Source organism: Gymnoscopelus braueri (assembly GCF_963280865.1).
Source record: "Gymnoscopelus braueri genome assembly, chromosome: 2".
NCBI lineage: Eukaryota > Metazoa > Chordata > Actinopteri > Myctophiformes > Myctophidae > Gymnoscopelus > Gymnoscopelus braueri.
In genome coordinates this window covers 44,887,519-44,911,795 of record NC_137604.1, presented here as the reverse complement: position 1 = coordinate 44,911,795, position 24,277 = coordinate 44,887,519, and the positions used below count along the sequence as shown (strand labels likewise).

Genomic DNA, 24,277 nt, shown 5'->3' with positions numbered 1-24,277 from the left:
AGATATAGTTAGATAGATAGATAGATAGATAGATAGATAGATAGATAGATAGATAGATAGAATATTCGTTTCGTTTTATGCTGATGGATAGATAGATGGATAGATAATGTACATTTGTTTGTACTCAAGTACTGTACAAATTTGAGGGGTTTTAACTTTACTGGATTATCTTCAATTTTCAGTACTTGTACTTCTCAGAGGCAAATATTGTCCTTTTGTAAACTGTAGATGTATATAATTATTACAAAACCTGCATTAACCACTGTATCCCTATATACTTTGGCTATTTTAAAATAGCCGGTGTACACGCTCACAACGCGTGGCTTTGCGAGTTGTTGTGAGCTTGTAGATCAGCTGTTTTCTAAAGATTTTTCAACATGTTGACTTATTAGAGGTTGCACATGAACTCTGCAGCCGCACTGTGTCTCTCCAAGGCTGGTGATCATTTGGACCTTGGACGTGACATTGTGTCACAAAAACCCACAAAATACACCAAAATAACACTGTTCAACGGGCTAATGTTAGCATTGATGACATTGACCACTCATACAGGTTGTTGATAAGATGTTTAACATAGCCGTTTGAGTGCCTTGGCTTAGTTACACGCTAACGGCCCATTATAGGCAGCTCTTGGCTAATAATCCTTGAACCCAACTAACGCCAACACAGTAATGGACATAAGCATTCACATACATGCTTTAGACACTATTAGCAACAACCAGCAGCAACAGAATCCAAGTATATCAGGCCACGTTGACCAAGTTAGCTACATGCTAACGGTGAAAGTGCATTAGCGTTAGCCGCGCTTGGCTAATAATAATAAACTTTATTTGTATAGCACCTTTCATGACATGAAATGCAGCTCAAAGTGCTTTAATAGTCATGTAACCCAACTAACGGCGATTTAGGGCTTATGTGGGCGCACCATCTACAATGGACTAACTGAGCAGGAATAGTAACATTCACCACACTAACTGTCATTGTTGACAACGTGATTTCACATCTGCGTCAGCCACGACAACCACGTTAGCGTTAGCTACATGCTACGGTAAAAGTGCGTTCACGAACGCTATCACAGTAGTGGACATAAACATTGGTTATATTAGTAGCAGGCTGCAGTGACATAAAAGTCTTGACAATATGAATGACAGGGCGATATATTAGAGAAATGAGGGTGATTGTACTGTCCAGCTCAGCTCGCCCTACTCTCACTGAGCCCTGTTGTTGCTGCGTCTGCCGTCTGCCTGTAATGGCGAGTGGCGACAGCAAGCAAGCTCTCTGCGATGCCATGCCATTGTCTGGAAACTGGCCTCAGGATGACACGACCAATGAGTGTGAGCGCTTTCGTTGTTGCTAAGATACGGTGTATGGCACATGGCGTCTCTGCCCCATAGCTTGTGGATCTCTGTCACATGATTGGCGTAGCCTGCGTTGCCAGGTCTGCCTTTTGTATAATCGATTTTGGTCTTATTTGGAAGCGCATTTGGGCTCGTTTGCATAGACCACGGCAGCGCTTGTTTCTTTCCCGTTTGGTGAAACGAACCATCCGGAAGTAAATTGCGAGCTGGCGAAGTGATTTGCATAGTATTGGGGCATAATGCGTTTCATATTAATTGTACATCGTGCAAGTAGAGTAACGGTATGGGAAGCAGCTGGTGTTACAGGCAGAATTTGGGGGGAAATGTGGAGTTAGTTAGGCCATGTGTGTGCTTGGAGAGTGCTTTCATACAGTTGTTTAGCCTCCATGAGTTTGGCCGTCAATTAGAGTAGGAGGATTACTGACTGAGCTGTTTTTACACGCATTTACCTGTCACAAATGAAGGCACTCGTTTTGTCGTTATCCTTATTCTGCCAGACTAAAACTCATCACATTTTCAGAATCAGAATCAGAATCAGGTTAATTGTCACATCACATCACAGGCTTACAGAAGCAAAAAAGTGGGTGAAATTCCCATCGTAACGTTATTTCCATAGAAAGAAGAAGGTAGGGAAGAAGAGGGGAGGGGGGCAAGTGGAAAAGGAGATTTAAAAAAAAAGGGATCTACATATTTACACTAGTACCTGAGATAAGATATAAAAGGTGTGTGAGCATAGCAGCAATGCTGTGCATGATATATTTATGGACGTTAGTTAAGGTTCTTAGAAAGAAAAAAAAAAGCACAATATAAGACAAAAGTCAGTGCGTTATACCAGCAAAGGAAAAACAAGAATGAATTGGATAACATATTATCCAATGTGAGTGTGTGTGTTACATGAGAGAACATTAAACGATAACGTAGATAGATACAGTGAGTGACCTCCTACTACTACAACATAAGACATTTGTGCGTACGTCCAGTGCATCACTGTCAGGGGTCCTTGGGAGTGTTCCAGGGGGCCCCCAGCAGTTCAACCACTTCAACCCTATATAGCCTACATCAGCTATTATGAAAATATCCGATCTAAAAGCTCACGACGTGTCGCATCATGACGCGTTGTGAGCTTGTAGATCTGCTATTTTCAAAAACTTTTGACAAAATGTGAAAAACTTGGAATGTTTTTGCAAACATTTTAACACCACAAATATTATATGGTGGTCCCTGGCAATAAACTTGTGGTTGGACATGGACATACAGTCAGTGGAAAAAGCGTTCACATTTTTTACTCAAGTAAAAGTATCAACTGCAATGTAGAAAATCTAGAAATACTCTGTTACAAGTAAAAGTCCGGAATGAAAATGTACTTAAGTAAAAGTACAAAAACTAGAAAGTAGGCTATACTCATTATGCAGAATGTCCCATTTCACAAGTTTTCAAATGTATGACACCTTTTGAAAATAGCAGATCTACAAGATCTGTGAGCTTGTAGATCGCCTATTTTCGAATGGACAAAATGTATATAGGGGTGAAGTGATAAGTTTTGTTATAATAATCTAAATCTACAAAGTAACTAGTAACTAGAGTTTTCAAATAATTGTAGTAATAACAATAATAATTATTATTATCATTATTAATAATGGGGGGGAGGTGATATAAATCCCTCAAAATATGGGGTTGTGGTATTAAACAGTTTGAGAACCCCTGTCTTAATGTAATGTCACCATCTCTACGGCGGGAGAAAACAAATATTGTTCATTTATGCCGGCTAATGTACCATTGTTTAATATTGTAATTTCATGTGCACTACTGCAATTGCTAAAAACACTAAAAGGGTGCCAAGTGGTTACCCAACCAAAGCATATTGTGTCGTCTGATGTGTTGTGTGGTCATTGTACATCGAAAACAACTCTTCACGGACCTAGAGCGAAGTGTCCACCGTATACACAGGAGCGGGGTACAGGTGGGGATTACACTACCATGACGTACATGCTTATAGTCAAAATGACATTGGATGAGTGCTCCAGCTAGTGCCCTCAGTGTATTCCTACTGACCAACGAGGAGATCCTGCTCAAAAATCTTGATCTTCTTTACAACTCAGGTAGGTAATTTCTTCTTTCCTTGTGATAACTTTGTCACCCACTTTGACTGTGAAGTCTTTGGCCTTACAGAGGTTAATTCTGTACCAAAAAAGAATGGATTCAGTTTTGACCAGCTTTAAACATCATAATTCATATGATAATATACATATTCATTTGTTTGTGTTTATAAAATGGTATAGTGGACACAACAAAAAGTATTGACAAGACAAAGTAATGAATACAAGAAACAACAAAAATAATTTTGTAACCATGCACCTTTATTACATTATAATACAATGGGTCATATTTTATGACTTTGTACGGTGTATTACATTATAATACAATGGGTCATATTTTATGACTTTGTAAGGTGACTTGAATTGGAGAACTTATTCAGCAGCTTCTTTTCCCTGTAACAACAGTAAAGAATATAATTGTAGATATTCAACATACATTTTCAGTTGAATCTTATTTAAAGATAGTCAGTCAACCTTGAACATGTATTACCTTGGAGTCACGACTTTTAGCTCTCATCTTGTTGACCTGGCCTTCAGCGATGTCAGCACGCTCTTCAGCCTCCTCCAGCTCATTCTGAACCTTTCTGCACTTGGACAGGTGAACGTTGGCTGCTTCCTCCTACAATATGATAGAGATGGTTCAAAGCCTCAATATTTGAAAAGAGAATCTTACAATGATATAGTCGAAACAAGACAATTTCAGACAATTGTAATGTGTTTGTGGCTAATACAGTGGCCCATGCAGCATGTTTATGAGTGAGCCTATGGTATATTGGCCCTTATTGCTTATTGCTTATGACAGTGTGCAAGTAAAATCAGATAGGAGTTATTGTACTAAAGTCAGAATAAGAATGTGTTGTTGACTCAGACTCAGCCTGGCGTTTGCCTAGGTAATCAGGGACACTCTGCATAGCTGTGAAGTACAATTTACATTGCCTTTTGTTTAACCTGGAGACACCTGGTCTGGGTTCTTGGCATTCAGCTGCTAATCAGATGGAGGCACTGATCAAAGAGCTTGGTCAACAGGTGGAGGCTATCACTGACCCCCACCCCACATGAACCGTCTGTATTCAAATGTGAAGCTATTGTGTTATAAAAGGGGAATGAAATCTAACTCAGAATGGTCACACTACACCGGCCGAAGGGCTGCGTGGAGGAAAGGGCTCCTGGTTCTCCTGCTATGCTGTTGTACTTGATGCTGAATAAATGAATGATAGAACCTGGAAACCTGACGTCTCTTCTCTTCCTCTACTTTATTACAACTACCAGCCTGGTAACCGCAGTTTAATGCCTCAATTACACGACAAGCCCAGACAGGTTCTCATTGGAACGGCACAATCATGGCTGTTTTCTTGTTCTTGTTTGGCACCCCGAGCCATAAATTGCAGCTTATAGGAAAGAAATGTCTCTAGTCCATTTTGCAAATGTACTTTTACCATTATGCCTGAAACACACTGCCTGCATGCGTCTGCAGTATGTGGCATTGTGGAGCAGCATGCCTTTCCTTTCAACATCCATGTTACAGTAACAGGTCAGAGCTTCCACAACGCCCATGTGTGCAGTGCCGTGCAGTTCCGCTGTGTGCATGCCATACTGCAGAAACATGGCAAGCTAGAGATTCCATGTGCCGCTTGTGGAAAGTAGCAAGATGGACTCTGAAAAATGCTCTGCTGTTGGTCGTATTGACATTACATAACTGATTCCGATTATTCCTTTTTAGTTATTCCATAAGTAGGCTGCCCTAGCGCGTCAAAATCTCCGGAGAGAGAAGCCGCCGGATCCCATTAGTTCACCGATCTGTGCTCCCGCCGACGCACCCCTCCTCCCCCCCAATGTGCAGCATTGAGAGCCCTGACGCCACAACATTTGGAGCGACGCCCACTGCACTCTGGTTGGTTGGGGAAATCAACCATTTCCTATTCCAGGAACGTCAACAGGCGGGTCCAGGCTCTTATTTTTGAGCAAAACGCGAAGGAAAATAAAAGCCTGGAGATCGAGGCTATTCCATTAGTTAAACTATGACAACAACACTATGCACATGGCGACCACAACTAAAGATGTATATTTGTCTTACCGCTTCCTCAGCCTGCCTCTTGTAGCCCTTCACCTTCATCTGCAGTTTGTCTACCAGATCCTGAAGCCTGCCAACATTCTTCTTGTCCTCTTCAGTCTGAAGTGAGAGTGAATATATAACATTAGTTACGTTCATGCAATATATTAATTTAGCCAGTGGCATGATGGTTATTTAAGTGAACATGATATACAGTACCTGGTATGTCAGCTCCTTCACTCTCCTCTCGTACTTGCGGACACCTTTAATAGCGTCTGCACCTCCTCTCTGTGCAGATTCAACCTCTCCCTCCAGTTCCCGCACCTTCACAATTGAATTATGTACTGTGAAATAATGTCTTCTTATTTCATTGACTATAAGCCGTGTTGAAGTGAACTACGTATCTTACCCTAGACTCCAGTTTCTGGAGCTGCTTCTTGCCTCCCTTCATAGCCAGGTTCTCAGCCTCGTCCAGGCGGTGCTGCAGGTCCTTGACTGTGACCTCCAGGTTCTTCTTCATCCTCTCCAAGTGAGAACTAGTGTCCTGCTCCTTTTTAAGCTCCTCGGCCATCATAGCAGCCTGGAAAGTAATTTTTGTATAATATAAGATGAAATATACTTCATTCACCCGCAAGGAAAAAAATATGCTGCATCACACAACATACTTGCCAAGAAAATCACAATATACAAACATGGTATATAGATTAAAATCTCTCATTAACATTATAATAAACAGGTAATAAATACTAGTGTCATAAGACCAGAAGGAAACAAACTAAGTAAATATCTTTATGGAGGATGGAATGAATAGATTCTTGTACCAGTTCAGTCTGCACTGTAGCATTCTGAACCATCTACCTGAAGCCAGCACCTCGGAATGCTGGGTTCAGAATGTACTTTGTCTCCCTGAGCACATATTTCTGATATAAAGACTGAAAATAGTGATGTTCCTTCTTTCCCTTCATCATGGCTGTTTGAATAAGATAAGTTTAGTATTTAATTCTAAAATACATCCTTTGTTGTAGCCTATTGCAAAGGTGTTCAACATCTGCATGCCATGAGCGAAATGTATTGTATGTTTACATTAAGCATGCCATAAGGTTGTCTAATTGTCCTGGTATATTGGATAAGGGGCGGTCATCCTAACTTACATCAGTGATGGCTTTCTTGGCCTTCTCCTCAGCATTCCTTGCTTCTGAAACACTGTCATCCACTTCGCCTTGGACCTGGATCAGGTCAGCTTCAAGTTTCTTCTTGGTGCCCAGAAGGCTTGTGTTCTAAAATAAAGATTCAGTTTAGCAATGCAAGTATGCATGACTTGTATGTTAAATATATTGAGAGTTTTTCCATTGACTTACCTGGGAGTGCAACAGGCCAGCGCGTTCACTAGCATCCACTAGTTCTTGTTCAGCCACTTTGCGGCCTCTCTCTGTCTGTTCCAGAGCCACTCTCAGCTCATCAATCTCAGAAACCATGAGGCCATTCCTACGCTCCACCATGGCAGCTTGCTCCTTCACATCTTCTTGGCCTCTGACAGCATCGTCAAGGTGCAGTTGGGCATCCTAAAATAAATCACATTTGAGGTGATCACGTTAAGAGAAACATCAGAATGTGACTTGTGCAGTGCAGTTCCATTATTTGAATATGTGTCTAACTACTATGTTTTGCACCTTAAGCGTTCCCTGGACGTTCCTCAGCTGCTTCTGTGCCTCAGCAGCCTGGCGGTTGGAGTGACTCAGCTGAACCTCCATCTCGTTCAGGTCTCCCTCCATCTTCTTCTTGATTCTCAGGGCATCGTTTCTGCTCCTGACCTCAGAGTCCAGAGTGCTCTGCATGGAGTCAATCACCCTCTGGCTGTTCCTCTTGATCCCCTCCATCTCTTCATCCTTCTCTGCCAGCTTTCTGTCGACCTCACCCTTGATCTGGTTGAGTTCCAGCTGGACACGAAGAATCTTGGACTCCTCGTGCTCCAGAGTACCCTAAAATGAAATACAGGATCAAAAGGTTGTAGGACCTTTTAATGTACCATCGATCATACTGCTACACTGTTTGAATATAAAACGTGTTGAAAGAAATCTAAAATATAGACATGTAGAACCTAAAAGATTTACCTCAGCTTCCTCCAGGGCTGTCTGGATCTCTGACTTCTCTGTCTCCGTCTGTTTCTTGGATTTCTCCAGCTCATGGATGCTCTTTCCAGTCTCACCAATCTGTTCAGTCAGGTCTGAGATCTCCTCTGCAGTTGATTGAAAAAATGAATGAGGAACTTTCCAATCAGCAGCTATTTTGTATTTGTATTTGCATTTGAAAGTTTTCTTTTTTTTACTGTTATTAAAAGTCAACTCACGTTGCAGGTTCTTGTTTTCACGCTTCATGGTCTCCAGGTGGTCCAGAGACTCCTCATAGGAATTCTTCATTTTAAACATCTCAGTGCTGAGAGAACGAGCCTCTTTCTGAGCTCCCTCCAGCTCGGCCTGGCACTCTTCACATTTCTGCTTCCAATCTGCCAAGACCTGCACAGCATTTGTAACAAAATGTGTCATGTACCCCAGTTTAAGGAGGCAAGAATGATTTTGTTGTAAAATAATGTATGTCAAAGCACCTTATCAAAGTTCCTCTGTTTCTTGTCAAGGTTGGCAGCCAAACCATTGGCCCTCTCCACATCAATCATGAGGTCTTCCACTTCACCCTGGAGTCTCTGTTTGGTTTTCTCCAGAGAGGCGCACTTGGAATTCACAGCCTCGATTTGCTCCTCAGCTTCCTGAAGACGCTGGGCGAGCTTCTTCCTGTTGATCAGTTTTGAATGGATTCAAATTATTGTGAGCAATATTTCGTATAGTGAGTGGTACCTGATGTTGTAAAAACACTGATCACTTACTTAGCTTCCTCCAGCTCCTCAGTGCGTTGGACAGCATCAGTCTCATACTTGCTCCTCCACTGACACACCTCAGCGTTGGCCTTGGACATTCCACGCTGCAGCTCGGCCTTGGCCTCCTGCTCCTCCTCAAATTGCTCCCTCAGAAGGTCACAGTCATGGCGAGCTGATTGCACAGCATGGGCAAGGGCATTCTTTGCCTGTCAAAAGAAAAATGCCAAAATAATGTCAGCTGGATACAATTACAAAAAGACAACTATAAGCCTATTTAAAAAAAGAAAGCTGTTCCTTACCTTAACCTCCTCTTCAACGTGTCTCTTCAACTCCTCAATCTGTTGGGTGAAGGCCTGCTTGCCTCTGGTGAGCTGAGAGACGAGACCTTCTTTCTCCTCAAGTTGACGAGCAAACTCACCTAGTTAGAAATTTGAATATTAGTTTCAAACATTTAAATAATCTTTGTTGAATACATATTCCTTAAATTCCTGGGATGACTGCTGATCAAAGCATTATCTCTTATTATGGAATTTGCTCAAGTACCATTGACAAACCATTTAGGCTAGTAGTAGCCTGGTAAACCCCCCCCCCCCTTCCGGAAATCTCCTTTGCATTTCATTTCAGGAAGGAGTCTGGCCTGAGCGCCTGTCTGGGCGTTTCTTGCTCGTCCATAAAATGGACTCGTCTATCAGCGTTCTCGCTCATTGTTCTGTGATTGACAGCGGAGGTTGGCCAATCAGGTGGAACCCGGGTGAACCCGAATGGAACCGAGTGCAACCGACAAAAATTGAACGGGCGGCCATTGAAATTCTGTCCGCTGTTTTGATTTCGGTTTTAAAATTCCGAAACGTCGTTTTTGAGGCACGGAATTTACTTTTAAGATATCATTCAGATAGAATTTAGTTGTTTAACTTCATATATGTGGTCAATTAATTATGACAGAGCCTATTTAAAAATAAAAATTCAGAGAACCGGCAGGGGCGGGCAGTGACACGTTTGTATCCGAATAAAGCAACCTATTTTCGGCATGGCCTTTTCAAAAGTCCCCCTGTCTGGTGGTCGGGGAAACGAACTGCTGATTGGCTGAAGGGGAACAAACTGCTGATTGGCTGAAGTGGTTGTCAGTCAACTGTATTACTCCCGCCCAAATCCAGCCCACAGACAAAAAGCCAAACAGGCCCCCATGCCAGACTCACTCCTGATATCAAATGGAAATGAGATATCCGGAGGGAGGGGTTTACCAGGCTAATAATAATAATAATAAAACTTAATAAAAACTTTACAATGAACATTTACCATTTTCCGTCAACAGTCTTGCTCTCTGAGCTCCAATATCATTTAACTGGCGAACATTCTCATCACTCTTGGCCTTGATTTCACTGAGTTGGTCCTCAAGGGTTCGGCACATCTTCTCAAGATTTCCCTGTTGATTAACATTGGACATATTCAATCACTGAAGTAACCTACAATGTATTACCTCGTTTTAGTCATTCTTATATTTGTCAAGAATTACGCACAAGCATTCTATTTTACCTTTGCCTTAGCAACAGCTTCCATGTTGCTGGACAGGTCATCGATCTCCATCTTGTATTCACTCTTCTCCTTCTCCAGTTTCTGCTTGACACGCTGGAGGTTGTCGATCTGCTCGCCCAGCTCTGCAACGCTGTCCGCCTGTTTCTTACGGAGACCAGAAGCAGTGGCTTCATGCTGCAGGGTGGACTCTTCGAGGTCACGACGCAGCTTCTGGAACTCAGCCTCACGCTTCTTATTCATCTCGATCTGACTAGCGGTGGCTCCACCGGCCTCCTCCAGCCTCTCGCTGATCTCTTCAAGTTCCCTGGAGAGGTCAGCTCTCTGCTTCTCAACCTTGGCACGAGCGGCACGCTCTGCCTCGATCTCCTCCTCCAGTTCTTCAATACGAGCCTTTCAAATTAATGAACATATTAAAATCCAAATTTTCACATACTTATTATCAATGATTTTAAAGAAGATGAATAAAATAAATACCTGGAGTTCTTTGATCTTCTTCTGCAGCTGGGCCCCCAAAGATTGCTCATCCTCAATTTTACTCAGAAGCTGGCTTACTTCAAAGTCCTTCCTGTGGAATACAGTACATCATATTTTAGTGGTAGTTTTTATCCATGGCATTTCATATTCTTATTTGTATTCATATTATTTATTATTCATATCAATTATTCATATTGTAGTCCACATTACTTCTTTATCTTCTCATCAGACTGCTGCTTGTCATTCTCCAGATCCATGATGGATTCCTGGGCCAGTTTCAGATCACCCTCAAGCTTTCTCTTGGCTCTCTCAAGGTCCATGCGGAGCTTCTTCTCTTGCTCCAGAGAACCCTCCAACTGCACAACAATATATTTGTCTTATAATTCAGTACCACAATAAACATACCGTATACGTTGAAAACAGCCAATTGACTTTATGAACTCACATCATCAACTTGCTGCTCCAGCTTGGTCTTGGCCTTGGTCAGAGTGTTGACTTTGTCTTCCTCTGCCTGCAGGTCATCAAGAGTCTGCTGATGTGCCTCTTGGAGGGCCTTCTTTTCCTTGGTCAGCTTAGCAAGACCTTCATCCTGAGAGGCCATCTCCTCAGTCAGGTTCTTCACCTGAATAACATGAATGAATGGATCATTATTGTTCTATAACTTGATAAGACGGCTTGAGTGTAATCATGAATGGATCATTATTGTTCTATAACTTGATAAGACGGCTAGAGTGTATAATGTTGAACCTTGTTTTCAGTGGCGTGTTTCTCCTTCTCCACTTTGGCCAAGGTGAGCTCCAGGTCATCAATGTCCTTCTTGAGCTCAGAGCATTCATCTTCCAGCTTCCTCTTCTTGGCAGTCAGTTCAGCATTGATCTCCTCCTCGTCCTCCAGTCTCTCAGTCGTTTCTTTGACCTTTGCCTCCAACTGGATCTTACTTTTAATAAGACCCTCACATCTCTCCTCAGCATCATTCAATGCTTCATCTCCCTGGTTGTCAATGAAAAAGATAAGTGAGGGAACTTGTTGCAGCATTTGTTCTGGGTGAGACATATGAGATTTGTTTTGCAGCTGCTTCCTGGGGGGGGGGGTACATTAACACAGGGGACATTAACTGACTGAACAAGCTGGTGAAAAAGGCAGGCTCTATCATTGTCAGAGCCTGGACGGTACGGAGGCGGTAGCGGAGGTGAGGACAAGGAAGAAGCTGGAGGCTATCAACCTCGTCCAAAACAATATACTATAGTATTACGTGGGTGAGGAGCAGTGGCATATACAGATTCAACCTCCCCCACAAATTGGGTCAGGCCTTTGTGCTGGTAGACATGTAGCTATACAATGATGCCAACAGCCGTTCGACCACCAGACATTCTCTGCCATGGTCTACATCTGCATTCTACATTCGAAAAAATATGTAAGATAGGATGATAAACAATATGAAATATTATCAACATTTCCTGTACAAGTGTAGCTACTTACTGATGACGCTGCCTGTGCAAGGTTATTCTTCTCCTGCACCACAGCCACCAGTTTCTCTTCCAGTGTCTTCTTCGTGGCCAGGGCAGCAGCCAGGTCAGTCTTCATCTTCTCATAGTTCTCCTTCATGTTCTGCAGCTCCTTCTCAGTCTCGGCGCTCTGCAGTAGAGGCTTGATCTTGAAGTACAGCCCCATCCATGGCCAGTTTTTCACATTGCAGAATGAGCGCACGTTGAACTGGATGGTGTAAATGGCCTCTCTGTGGAAAGTGGTTTCAATGGATCATGATTTAGCTGAAGATCGAGGGTTTCCATGTAATACGACTGCAGCCTGTTATTAAAGCTGTTATTATTGTGTCATAGTTGTTTCTGTTGTTGTCGTTATTATTGCTGATGGTATTATTGTTGTTAACCCCCGGGAAGGTAAATGCAGATGGCCACCCGTCCTAGAGCCCGTATCTGCGGGGGAGTGTTTTTCCTTACCACCGTCATCAAAAGCTTCCTCTGCAATTTTTGCTATTTTTATTATAATGATTTGACATTTTACTTTTGTTTTATTGAACAGCAATGACAACGTTTACTTACAAATTGTACTTAATATTGAATTGATGTTTTCATATTACCTCCTAACCATCATCTTGACAAACTCCTTCCTCATGACGTAAGCTCGTCCGAGAGCCTGAGTCATGGTGACCAGAGCAAACAGCTTTTCATCTCGCATCTCCTCAAGGACACCCAGCAGACCAGCTTTGAAGAACACCTGAATACAATGTTACAAACACTGAGCATTGAGCAACTAAACAACCGTAAAATCTACTTTTAATCCTCTCTGGATAATGTTAAACCAGATTGGGAGTGTGTTTACCTTGGTGTGTCCAAACTTGTACTCATCATGAGGTACGGCAATGGACCCAAGAAGCTTCTCAGAGGCTTTCTTGTTGTCCATGAACGCGCCATCGGGACATGCGCTGGCATTCAGTACTTTGTACCTGTTTTTTTAAAGTTCATGGTCATTTTGCGCTGACATTCAGTACTTTGTACCTGTTTTGTAAAAGTGGGTCATTTTGCGTTAATAGGTGTGGAACTAAAAGTTGCTGGAAAAAGGAATGAATACCTCTGCTTGAAGTCAGCATAGGGGATTCTGCTTGGGAAGCCCTTTGTACAAATCCTGATGCCCTCCAGCACACCGTTACACCTCAGCTGGTGGATGACCAGGAAGTTCTCCATCAGGCCTGTAAAGATGTTGCTTCATTATTATTAGGACAAAATAGTTACACACTGGCCAAAGTTGCATTCAATGGCTACCTCACAATCATTTGTTTAAATGTTTATTTTCAGTGTTTACCTGGAGTCTTGGACTCGTTGGGAATCAGGCAACGCACAAAGTGAGGATGAGTGCTCCTCAGATTGGTCATCAGCATCCCCAAGTTCGCCTATTGAGACAATTATTATTAGTAAAAAGTAAGACAATATTGTACTTTTCCCCCCACTAGAATTATTGGAACTCTTTAGATTCTAGTTACTTTACAGATTTAGATTTTTCTAAAACATACATTAACCACTTAAGCCCTGTTTTAAACTTCAGCCATTCAAAGATAGCTGCTCTACAAGCTCACATCATGTGATACAGAAATTGTTTAATTCCAACATGAAAAGACATGCCTATTTTTTACAGGAATATAATGAATAAATATTCTTACCCTGAAAGCACTAGACACAGTCTGCATGGAACCACCCTTCTTCTTCTTGCCGCCCGCCTTTGTGTTATCTGTTTATATTGGTTAGAATCATGAGTGGACAGTTTCTCCCGCATCCCTCCTTTTCTTCATTTGTTAAAGTCAACAGACATAATATTTTTTGATATACAGAATGAAAATTCCTCCCTTCTTGTCAAATTCTGAGTGTTTATAGTATTAGGCTCAGGTGGGGGATAGAACACATTATATTATGTTATTATATTAATAAACATACCTTCAGGCTTAGGAGGAGGATAGAACACATTATATTATATTATTCTATTAATAAACATACCTTCAGACTCAGGAGGAAGATAGAACACATTATATCATATTATTATATTAATAAACATACCTTCAGGCTCAGGAGGAGGATAGAACACAGCCAGCAGTTTAACTGTAGACTTCTGGAACAGCTGAATGACAGAGTCGTTCAGGGGGTCCTTGTTCTTCTCAAGCCAGCCTGTGATGCTGTAGTCCACAGTTCCAGCGTAGTGGACCAGGGAGAAGTGGGCCTCACCCTTGCCTTTGGCCGGCTTGGGCTTCTCAAAGGCCTTGTTCTTCCCAAGATGCTGGTCAAGCAACTTTTCGGCGAAGGTTTTGTCTGAAGACTTTGGGAACATGCACTGCTCTTCAAGGATGGAGAAGATGCCCAAGGGCTTTGTAAAGGAGACAAAAGAGACAAATCACCACAAACGAAGTGTCAATGACAAAAACTATATTAACATCATGTCCATTAAAGCACAACATAATTGTATACCTTCTCAATGAGCTTAATGCAGACAGCCAAGTCCATGATAATACATAATAGTATAATACTAATTGTATACCTTCTCAATCAGCTCAATGCAGACAGCCAAGTCCATGATAATATATGATAGTATAATAATGATTGTATACCTTCTCAATCAGCTCAATGCAGACAGTCAAGTCCATGATAATATATAATAGTATAATAATAATTCTTGTTTAAAGCCCAGCCAATAGGAACACAGAGGGGGTAGGGCTTAAGCAATTACAGCCTGTCCATATTGGCCGCCTAAGAGCACCTACCAAGTTTGGGGCGTTAAGAATGCTGGGAACTGGAGTTATGGCTTTTTAAAGCCCAGCCAATAGGAACACAGAGGGGGTAGGGCTTAAGCAATTACAGCCTGTCCAAATTGGCCGCCTAAGAGCACCTACCAAGTTTGGGGTGTTAAGCATGCTGGGAACTGGAGTTATGGGTGTTAAAGCCCAGCCAATAGGAACACTGAGGGGGCAGGGATTAAGTAATTACAGCCTGTCTTTATTGGACCGTCTAAGAGCACCTACCAAGTTTGGGGCGTTTAGCAAGCTGGGAAGTGGAGTTATGGCTGTTTAAAGTACAGCCAATAGGAACACAGGCTAAGGGTGCGCCTGTGGCACCCACTGGGTGCCACATGTGGTCCCTGTTGTGTCTATTCTGATGGCAGACCCCTGACCAGTGTTGGTGCCAAGTTTGGTGCGGATCGGGGCAATGGTGCGCCTCGCTGTTCCGCATGTTACATTTGTGACGTCCGTCCACCCGCCCGTCCTCTAGACAACATAGATTATCCCGCTAATTAAATGGCTACTTAAAGTGAAACGAGATTTCTCACGTCTAGCGAGAATTTCGGTGGGGCGCATTCAAGACACGTCACCTTGGATAGTATTCTGTCACTATGAACGTCTGATCTCACCAAATAAAAACCAAAAAAAAAGCTATTCAAATATGCGATATTTGAATAGCCCATAGGCGCGCGTTTTTAGCTGTGACGGACCCGGGATGGAGTTATGAAATGTCTACTGTACCACTCATCCTAGGATATCATAACATCATAGAAAAGGTGAGAAAACCGTGGGGAAATTCCTTTAATAAATAAATTAATAAATGTACCCAAAAGTTACAAGAAAACAAAGTATGTCCTTGCTTACGGTAATGAAAGTGTTCCATAAGTGTTACGCCGTGCGGACACGGTCACCTCGGAAAACAAGGAAGTGTTGATCAAATAGAATCAATTTTCGGTTACTGCATTTCTATTTCTCGCGTCTTCGCTTCTTCACTTGAGATCAATGTTTAGCTGTAAATGACATTGTGTGTTTGTTTACATAAAATCAACAAGCGCAGGTGCACAAAATCAACTAGCGCAGGTGCTCTGAGCCTTTGATTAGACAGCGGTCTGTTATTGAGCTCATCGGTCATTATCCAGAAATAACACACAGCTGAATTCAGTGATTGACCAATCAGAATTAAGCATCCAACCAAGCCGTGTAATAAAATATAATAATACCTTCTCAATTAGCTCAATGCAGACAGCCAAGTCCATGCCGAAGTCAATGAGATCCCAGGGAATTCCTTCCTTCTTGTACTCTTCTTGCTCCAGAACAAACATGGTGTGGTTGAAAAACTGTTGCAGTTTCTCATTGGTGAAGTTGATGCACAGCTGCTCCAGGGTGTTGAACTGTGAGTGGAAATATCATTAGCCCAATTTCTTGTAATTGTGACCAAAAAAATAAGTCTCCCACTTAAAACAAGTCCATGCTTACATCAAAGATTTCAAAACCAGCGATGTCCAGCACACCAATGTAGTAGTTTCTCTGCTGCTTGGTGTCCAGCATCTCATTGATCCTAATGACCATCCAGAAGAACTCCTTCTCATAGAGGGACTTGGCCAAGGCACCAACTGAGTTCATTACCTATGGAAATAGGAACGTTATTAGTAGGGGTGTGAATTACACAATTTACAATTTAGGCATTTAGCAGACGCTCTTAATCCAGAGTGATTTACAGTAAGCAAGGAAAACACGAGGTAATGCATCAAATGCTTTGCATTAGTAATCTAGGATCATAGGTAAACCAAGAACCTATCATCAGTCTAAACATTATAATCTAAAACAATCTATAATCTGCACATTGAAATTATACACTTGGATGCCAGGTCTACAGATTAACCTGGCATCTGTCTACATAACATGCCATCGAAATTACATTTAGCCTTTGCATAAGCCTGCAAGGTCATCAAGGTTAGGGCAAGTTCTACGGCAAGTGCTACGGGCTATGGAGTCTGAAGAGGTGAGTCTTCAGATTACGGCGGAAGTTTGGGAGTGAGTCTGCAATGGGGAGTTTGTTCCACAGTTTGGGAGCCAGAAGGGAGAAGAGTCTGTCCCGGGTGTTTTTACAGAAGATGATTTAAGACAGTCTGGACACAACTCAAAAATATATTAGAGTTCTAATGGTATGCTGTGTTGAGAATATAAAGTGTGTATGAAATCAGAACATGGAAATAATGTAATTTACTCACCTGTGGCACAGTCTGTCCCTTAGTGACATACTCGTTTCCAACTTTCACTCTGGGGTAGCAATACGCCTTAAGCATCTCTGCTGAGTTTATACCCAACAGGTAGCAAATCTTGTCAGCCTCTGAAATGTTCATACAATTTGCAATTTACAATTTAGGCATTTAGCAGACGCTCTTAATCCAGAGTGTGATATACAGTAAGCAAGGTAAACACGAATTAATATATCAAATGCATAGAGATAGTAATTTTTTTATACCACGATTTTTGTAACCCATTCTTTTACCCAGTGCCAATTGCCTAAGCTTTAATCCTGGGTGCTACTCTCCCTCTGCCAGCTTGGGGAGAGCCCCAAACTGAGCTCATGCTTCCTTCAATGCATGAGGAGTGAGCAGGCCGCTTCTTATCACCTGACATGTGGGTGGAGTTTCCCCGGAAGGGTGTAGCGTGTGGAAGGAACACATTTATTTACCATAGGGGACACAGGGAGAACATGCAAACTCCACACAGAAAGGCCCTTTCGCCAACCCCAGCTAGGGTATGGGCACTGATGACGCGGAGGAGAGAACATGCCCCCATCGCCCAAAGTGGGAATCGAACCCAGGACCTTCTCGCTGTGAGGCGAAATCGCAACCGACTGCGCTACCGACTGCACCACCGTGCCACCGTAAACGGTAAAATATAAAAAAAACTAGAAAAAGTGCTCCTCGGAGCACAGGTCTCCGCCAGGTCAGGTACGTTATTGTGGCCTCCTGGTGGCGCTATAATAGGCCAATGTGAAAAGGGTGCCATTTCTTCTTAGGCCTTGCACGGCAATCGGACACTGCATTCATGATTTGAGGCATTTTGTTCCAAAAATTTGTTTTGCTAAATTAGACCTGCGCTATAACAGGCCAATGTTAAAAGGGTGGCATTTGCTCCTCAACATAGTGTGCGTGCAAAGTTTGAGAGCAATCGGATGCTGCTTTCATTATTTGCGGCATTTTGTTCAAATCAAGCCACCACTGCAAACTTTAGATGTCAATCTTAGGCAATCAGGATGGAATATGAAAAATCAAACACATCCGTCTTGATCACATGACTATAGAGATCATGTGTACCGATTTGCGTGAAATTTGCATACAATATTTAGGCTTAATAGCAAAAAAAAATATTTACATAAGTCAGCCTCCTGGTGGCGCTATAAAAGGCCGATGTGAAAAATGCAGGGCAAAGGTTTTTCCTTGACCTCTAGGGAGTGCGCTTACAGTTTTACACAGATCGGTGCAGTTATAGGTAGAAACACGAATCGGCCTGTTATAGCGCCACCATGAGGCTGATTTGAACATTTTCAAGTGCCATTTCTTCCCCGGCATAGTGTTTTCAAGGAAATTGCATGCTGTGTTCATGATTTGAGGCATTTTGTTCAAAACGGAGCACTCCTGCAAACTTTGGAAGCCATTTTTAGCCAATCAGGATGGAATATGAGAAATCTGAAAGATCTGTTTGGTTTAATGACTATAGAGATACTGTGCACCGATGTGCGTGTTTTTTGGACAAAATCTGTAGGAGTACTGTCAAAAAATATGTTTTTCACAAATCGGCCTTCTGGTGGCGCTATAACAGGCCCATGTGAAACATTTGAGGCAGAGGTTCTGAATTGGCATCCAGGGAGTGTGTGTGCACAGTTTCGCTGCGATCAAGCCAACGGTGCCGGAGATTAGCTGTTCACAGACGAACACACGGACGGACGGACACACACACACACACGGACGGACGGACGGACGGACGGACGGACAGGGGGCAAAACATACTCTCTAGCCATGCCTTTCGGCCTGGCGGAGACAATAATAATAATGGAAATATATTGAAAATATATTTAGCTTAGTCCATTTAGAATGTAAGTAAATACAGCTAGTAGATGCAGCTAACCCTCCGTGTTAATGATACATATTAATAATAATAGTAATAACTAGAAAAAGTGCTCCTCGGAGCACAGGTCTCCGCCAGGTCAGGTACGTTATTGTGGCCTCCTGGTGGCGCTATAATAGGCCAATGTGAAAAGGGTGCCATTTCTTCTTAGGCCTTGCACGGCAATCGGACACTGCATTCATGATTTGAGGCATTTTGTTCCAAAAATTAGTTTTGCTAAATTAGACCTGCGCTATAACAGGCCAATGTTACGGGCCTTGCACGGCAATCGGACACTGCATTCATGATTTGAGGCATTTTGTTCCAAAAAATTGTTTTGCTAAATTAGACCTAATGGCGCTATAACAGGCCAATGTGAAAAAGGGTGGCATTTCTTCCTTGGCCCAGTGGGAATGTGTTTGTGAAATTTCAAGCGAACCTTAGCCAATGAGGATGGAATATGGGAAATCGGACAGATCCGTGTTGATCACATGACTATAGAGATACTGTGTACCGATTTGCATGACGTTTGGATAAAATCTGTAGGAGTAATATAAAAAAATGGGTTTTGCACAAATCGGCCTACAGGTGGCGCTATAACAGGCCCATGTGAAAAATTTGAGGCAGAGGTTCTGAATTGGCATCCAGGGAGTGTGTGTGCACAGTTTCGCAGCAACCGGGCCAACGGAGATTAGCTGGTAACACACGGACAGGACACACGGACACACACACGGACGGAAGGACGGACAGGGGGTAAAACATACTCTCGCCATGCCTTTCGGCCTGGCGGAGACGATAATAAAGATTAGCTCACCCTCGCTGCCGTCAGGTTCTGCCTGTTCTTCACGCTGCTTCTGTTTGAACTTCATGACACCATGATGCATCACTGCACCGGTGAACTTGTAGATATACTGTTTTTCCTCAGCGTTGAAGCCCAGGATGTCAATAGCCTCCTGATGTCAATAAACAGAGATGTATTCAAAAGATTGAGATTAAGCATTAGATTAACAAACATAATTTAGAACTGTGTACAACTCAACAGTTAACAAACCAACATACAGTATAAGTGTATATACATGGTATCTGCACATTTCTAAAGTGACAATTTAAGGACTTTTAAGACCTATACAATAAGTAAGTTGAAATAAAACAAATAAGACCATTACTGCATCAAAAGTAATCAACAAACTATACTATTCAAATTGTCAAACATTGGCCAAATTGTCTAATATTACCTAAGAAAGAGGTAAAAACAATTAAAACATGTAGATCGGCTATTTTCACAATATTTATCTGTGGAACCGAGTCAAACTAAATGTAATGCCTCAACTGCTACAATTCCAAGTGCTTGTCAGGATGGGGGGGTCCCCAGTTCAAATAGGATTAGTTTGGGGGGTCACGGCCTGAAAACTTTGAGAACCACTGCTTTATAAAATACATGTTGCAGTGCAACTGACTGCAGTTCACACTATAGTGAGTATTAGAAAGAAACAAAAATGTTCACTGACATCAGTAGCGTCCAGCTCCACTTTGTCATCAATGCTGGCCACAGTGATCTGACCCATGCTGATCAACGGGAAGTCGTAGGGGTTGGTGCTGATCAGACACATTTCTTAAAAGGGATTAAAAAATGGTGAACATGTGTTTTTATTCATTAATTTATGTTCTCACTGCATCATCAGTAATTCCATTTACCAATAATCTCAGGTTTGTGGTTGGTCATCATCTGGAAAAAGATGTGGTAACCTCTCTCTGCAGGAAGCTGATAGGTCACTCTAGACTTCTCCAGCAGATCTATATGGGTTGTACATAACTCATAGTAATAATAATAATAATAATAATAATAATAATAATAATAATAATAATAATAATAAGGGTAATAATAATAATAATTATTATAATTACCCTTATAATTATAATTATAATTATAACAATTTCAATTATAATAATAACAATAATAATCTATATGGGTTGTACATAACTCAAAATGTAATCCTCAAATGAACACATATATAATTTATCATCTGTGAACTTCATACTTACATGTCTCAATATCAGCACTGGCCAGTTTACCCGTTGTGCCGAAATGGATTCTGATGAATTTACCCTGTTTGATATAGCACAATTAGTTGCATCTACACTGTGGAATTATTGCAGGTTTTCTCATAAAGTGTCATTATTTATACTTACAAAGCGAGAGGAGTTGTCATTCCTCACAGTCTTGGCATTACCATAGGACTCCAGCAAGGGATTGGCTGCAATAATCTGATCCTCCAGTGACCCCTAGAATGTTTTAGAAAATTTGGTCAGAATTCTTTTAAATTGAATTGCTATATTGCATACAAATGCTTTATGTTCAAAAACATGTATTTTGTTGAAGTTAAAAACCTGTACATATACCTTGATTTTACCGCTATCGGCCGCTGATTTCTCTCCAGAACCAGAACTAGCTGTTGCAAAGTACTGGATGACACGCTTGGTGTTCACAGTCTTTCCAGCACCGGATTCTCCACTGGTTATAAATACACATATTCAGAGAAATGCAGTTAGTGAATTGATGTACAATGTTCTTTTTTTTAAAGCCTAGTAGATGGGAAACTTACGTGATCAGGACAGACTGGTTCTCTTTATCTGTAAAATGTAAAGCAAACTTTTAGTCATGGATACACCACAAAACCATTATAGTTATATTATTGTTTTTACATTGTCCTGAGTAGTACGTACCCATCAGCATGAACTGATAGGCGTTGTCAGAGACAGAGAAGATGTGGGGTGGAGCCTCAATACGCTTCTTGCCTCTGTAGGCATTTACAACCTCCTGGTCGTACACTGGGAGCCACTTGTAGGGGTTCACAGTTGCACAAAACAAGCCAGAGTAGGTCTGAAGGGGAGAAGAGAGAGAACAATAACATCATACAACATAGCACTGAGCATGCCACATATCTAGCACAACGAATCACTAGAGCTGGGATTACAGTCACGAGTTTCAAGTGGCATCAACTAATGAGCAAGTTAACTTCAGAAGAGTTTGTTTGCATTTCTATGGTTTTCACTTGATGATATAACTTGTACACTGTATTTTTCTTTCTTCGCTATCGACTCAGTATGTAGAAAACCTTACATAGATCATCCATGCTGCATAACGCTCTTTGAGGTTATACAGGACAGTGGCTTCACTGAGGTGGGTCATCATGGCCATGTCCTCAATTTTGTCATACTTGGGAGGGTTCATAGGGTAGGTATCAGCCTCCTTTACAGTTCTTTCCTAAAAAAAAAAAGCACAACCTCAGAATGTAATGTGATTTTTACTGAGCCACTATTTGATTTTAGATAAACCTCTACATACCTCCTTCGTGTCGAGCAATTCCACGGTGACTTTGTCACCGTCCTTCTTCGTAATTTTACACTTGAGGTACAGCTCCTTAACATCGGCCACATATGCTGCAGATTTGCCATCAAAGGGTGCAGCTTGAGCCTCCATTCTCTCCCTCTCTGGCTTACGGAGATAAATGGCGGCCTTGCCATACTGCTCCATCTCTGCGTCCGTACTCATGGTGGCGGCTTTCTGTAGACAGACAAATAGATGGTGTTGATGCCTTTGCTGACTTGAGATCTGAGCAGATAATTGTAGGACTATTCTTATGGTTGTAGCTTATTGTAGGTTTATTAGAAAGATTATGAACACTCACTTTTCCCCACTACCAGTAGCAGTAGAATCTTGAGTGCAACCCCTAAGAGTGAAAAAACACATCATTTTGACAACATTAACATTAGTTGATGATTTAATACAATTTGTAATCATGATTTTTTAAATTTGTACTTTAAGCAATGCTAGATTTCTTTCTTCTTTAATTCCATTGTATGAATTAAGGGTACATTCAGAGGTGGGCAGTCTAGCCAAACTCTTCTCGAGTAAAAAATATTGTTACTTTAAACTAATAATAACTCTAGTAGATGTAAAAGTACTCTTCCAAATAATTACTTGGTTAAGATTAAGAAAGTATCTGGTAAAAACACACACAATGTAAATTATTATTTAAATAATCATAACATAATTTAAATGTCTAAATAAAAATGAATGAACAAAAGTTAATTCCAATCTGACCTAAACCATATCACTATAAATACAATAATACACAATCAATCATTTAAATTGTTCAATAAAACACAAATTATTCTGTCCACTCATTATTCAGTGCCTATAACATTGTATCATGTCTGTCGCTATGTGGCACTATGTACACATCACTAACATCACTAATCACTAACATGATATATTTATACGACTATGAATAACTAACATCTCTAAAACATTTATATGACTATGAAGGACAGATGAAGTCTCACTCACCACTAAATGGAACTCTGAACTCCTCTGCAATGGGTACGCGTCAACCATCTCAGCATGCCTTATATTAGGTCCTCATTGCATGCTGGGCAGAAAGTAAAAGTAGGATTTGCCTTTCAAGGGCCTTTAATTCCTGTTGACATTGCGATAGTATCCATTTAGCCATTAAAAAAAACATTTCACATCTATTAATAATCTTGTAAAATTATACGTCCAACACTCACATGATATTTGGTAGTGCTGCTTGGCTATGTGGTTTATGTCCATGCCAGTGGCTATGGTATAAAAATAGTATAATTGGCAGGGTGGTGGGGTGCTGGGTGTCTTTATTTGGTAAAAATAATTACAGCAGGTCTTATTCATTATTTGGAACATGTTCATATTCAGTAAATTTGACAGCTTTATATACGTTTTGGGGGTTTTGATGTTTATGTAGTCAGGGTCACAGTTCAGAGTCCTATGAGTCGTTAACAGCTCCAACAAATAGTCTGGCACTGGCTTAACGGGACAGGCTTCACTATAGGTGTATAGTCAGTGTCACTTAATCCTTGACAGGACCATAAAAAAGTGTCCACTTAATGTTATTTCCATTCCTTGTACTCATCACATTTCATTTCAGCATTACATTTCACCATAAATGCATTCATTAGCAGACTCTGTAATGTATAATTGCACACACAGCCTCTCTCACACAGCTGATACGGTCCAAGGTTGTTGTCACAGCTTGCCTATCAAATCAAGCAGCCAAGCATGCCCTACCATCAAGGGGTAGTTAACCCAAAAAACTCTGATCCAATATTCCAATGTTTAGTTAAAGGTAGGGTAAGTGATTTTCTTTGGTTGAAAGAAGTGTGAAATAGCTCTATATTCTGATAGTACTCATTGCTATAGAGTGTTTGTTCAGTAAAAGGAGTCTCCTTGTCTCTCCAGCTCTTTATAAAACAGAAAATGCATTTTCGTTTCAGTTTCAGTTTCATTTCCAATTTTATCCAATCAGGATAGAGAACTCAATCAGGATATAGATTAAACTAGAAAAAGTGCTCCTCGGAGCACAGGTCTCCGCCAGGTCAGGTAGGTTATTGTGGGCCAGCAATGTTCAGAATTTGCCAGTCAGGAAGGAATATAAAAAATCGTACTGAACCATCTTGATCACT

General features: G+C 41.4%; 1 protein-coding gene across 1 annotated transcript; it reads right to left on the bottom strand.

The window, feature by feature from the left end:
• Positions 1-3,703: 3,703 nt before the first annotated feature.
• On the bottom strand, positions 3,704-23,185 carry LOC308096682 (myosin heavy chain, fast skeletal muscle-like). The gene is made up of 41 exons (XM_080444096.1): positions 23,127-23,185; positions 22,465-22,506; positions 22,122-22,340; positions 21,897-22,040; positions 21,500-21,656; positions 21,379-21,406; positions 21,176-21,287; positions 20,966-21,058; positions 20,819-20,882; positions 20,471-20,569; positions 20,284-20,387; positions 19,590-19,728; positions 16,891-17,009; positions 16,136-16,285; positions 15,880-16,050; positions 13,947-14,250; positions 13,556-13,623; positions 13,201-13,288; positions 12,970-13,087; positions 12,721-12,844; positions 12,479-12,615; positions 11,860-12,115; positions 11,128-11,370; positions 10,826-11,002; positions 10,591-10,736; positions 10,381-10,471; positions 9,907-10,296; positions 9,670-9,796; positions 8,673-8,791; positions 8,383-8,579; positions 8,107-8,290; positions 7,852-8,017; positions 7,616-7,740; positions 7,175-7,483; positions 6,863-7,066; positions 6,656-6,781; positions 5,914-6,084; positions 5,724-5,828; positions 5,529-5,624; positions 3,945-4,073; positions 3,704-3,847 (listed from the first exon to the last, which is right to left on the bottom strand). The coding sequence occupies exons 3-41, from the start codon at positions 22,326-22,328 to the stop codon at positions 3,827-3,829; spliced, it is 5,808 nt and encodes a 1,935-aa protein (XP_080300222.1). The 5' UTR covers positions 22,329-22,340; positions 22,465-22,506; positions 23,127-23,185; the 3' UTR covers positions 3,704-3,826.
• Positions 23,186-24,277: the final 1,092 nt, after the last annotated feature.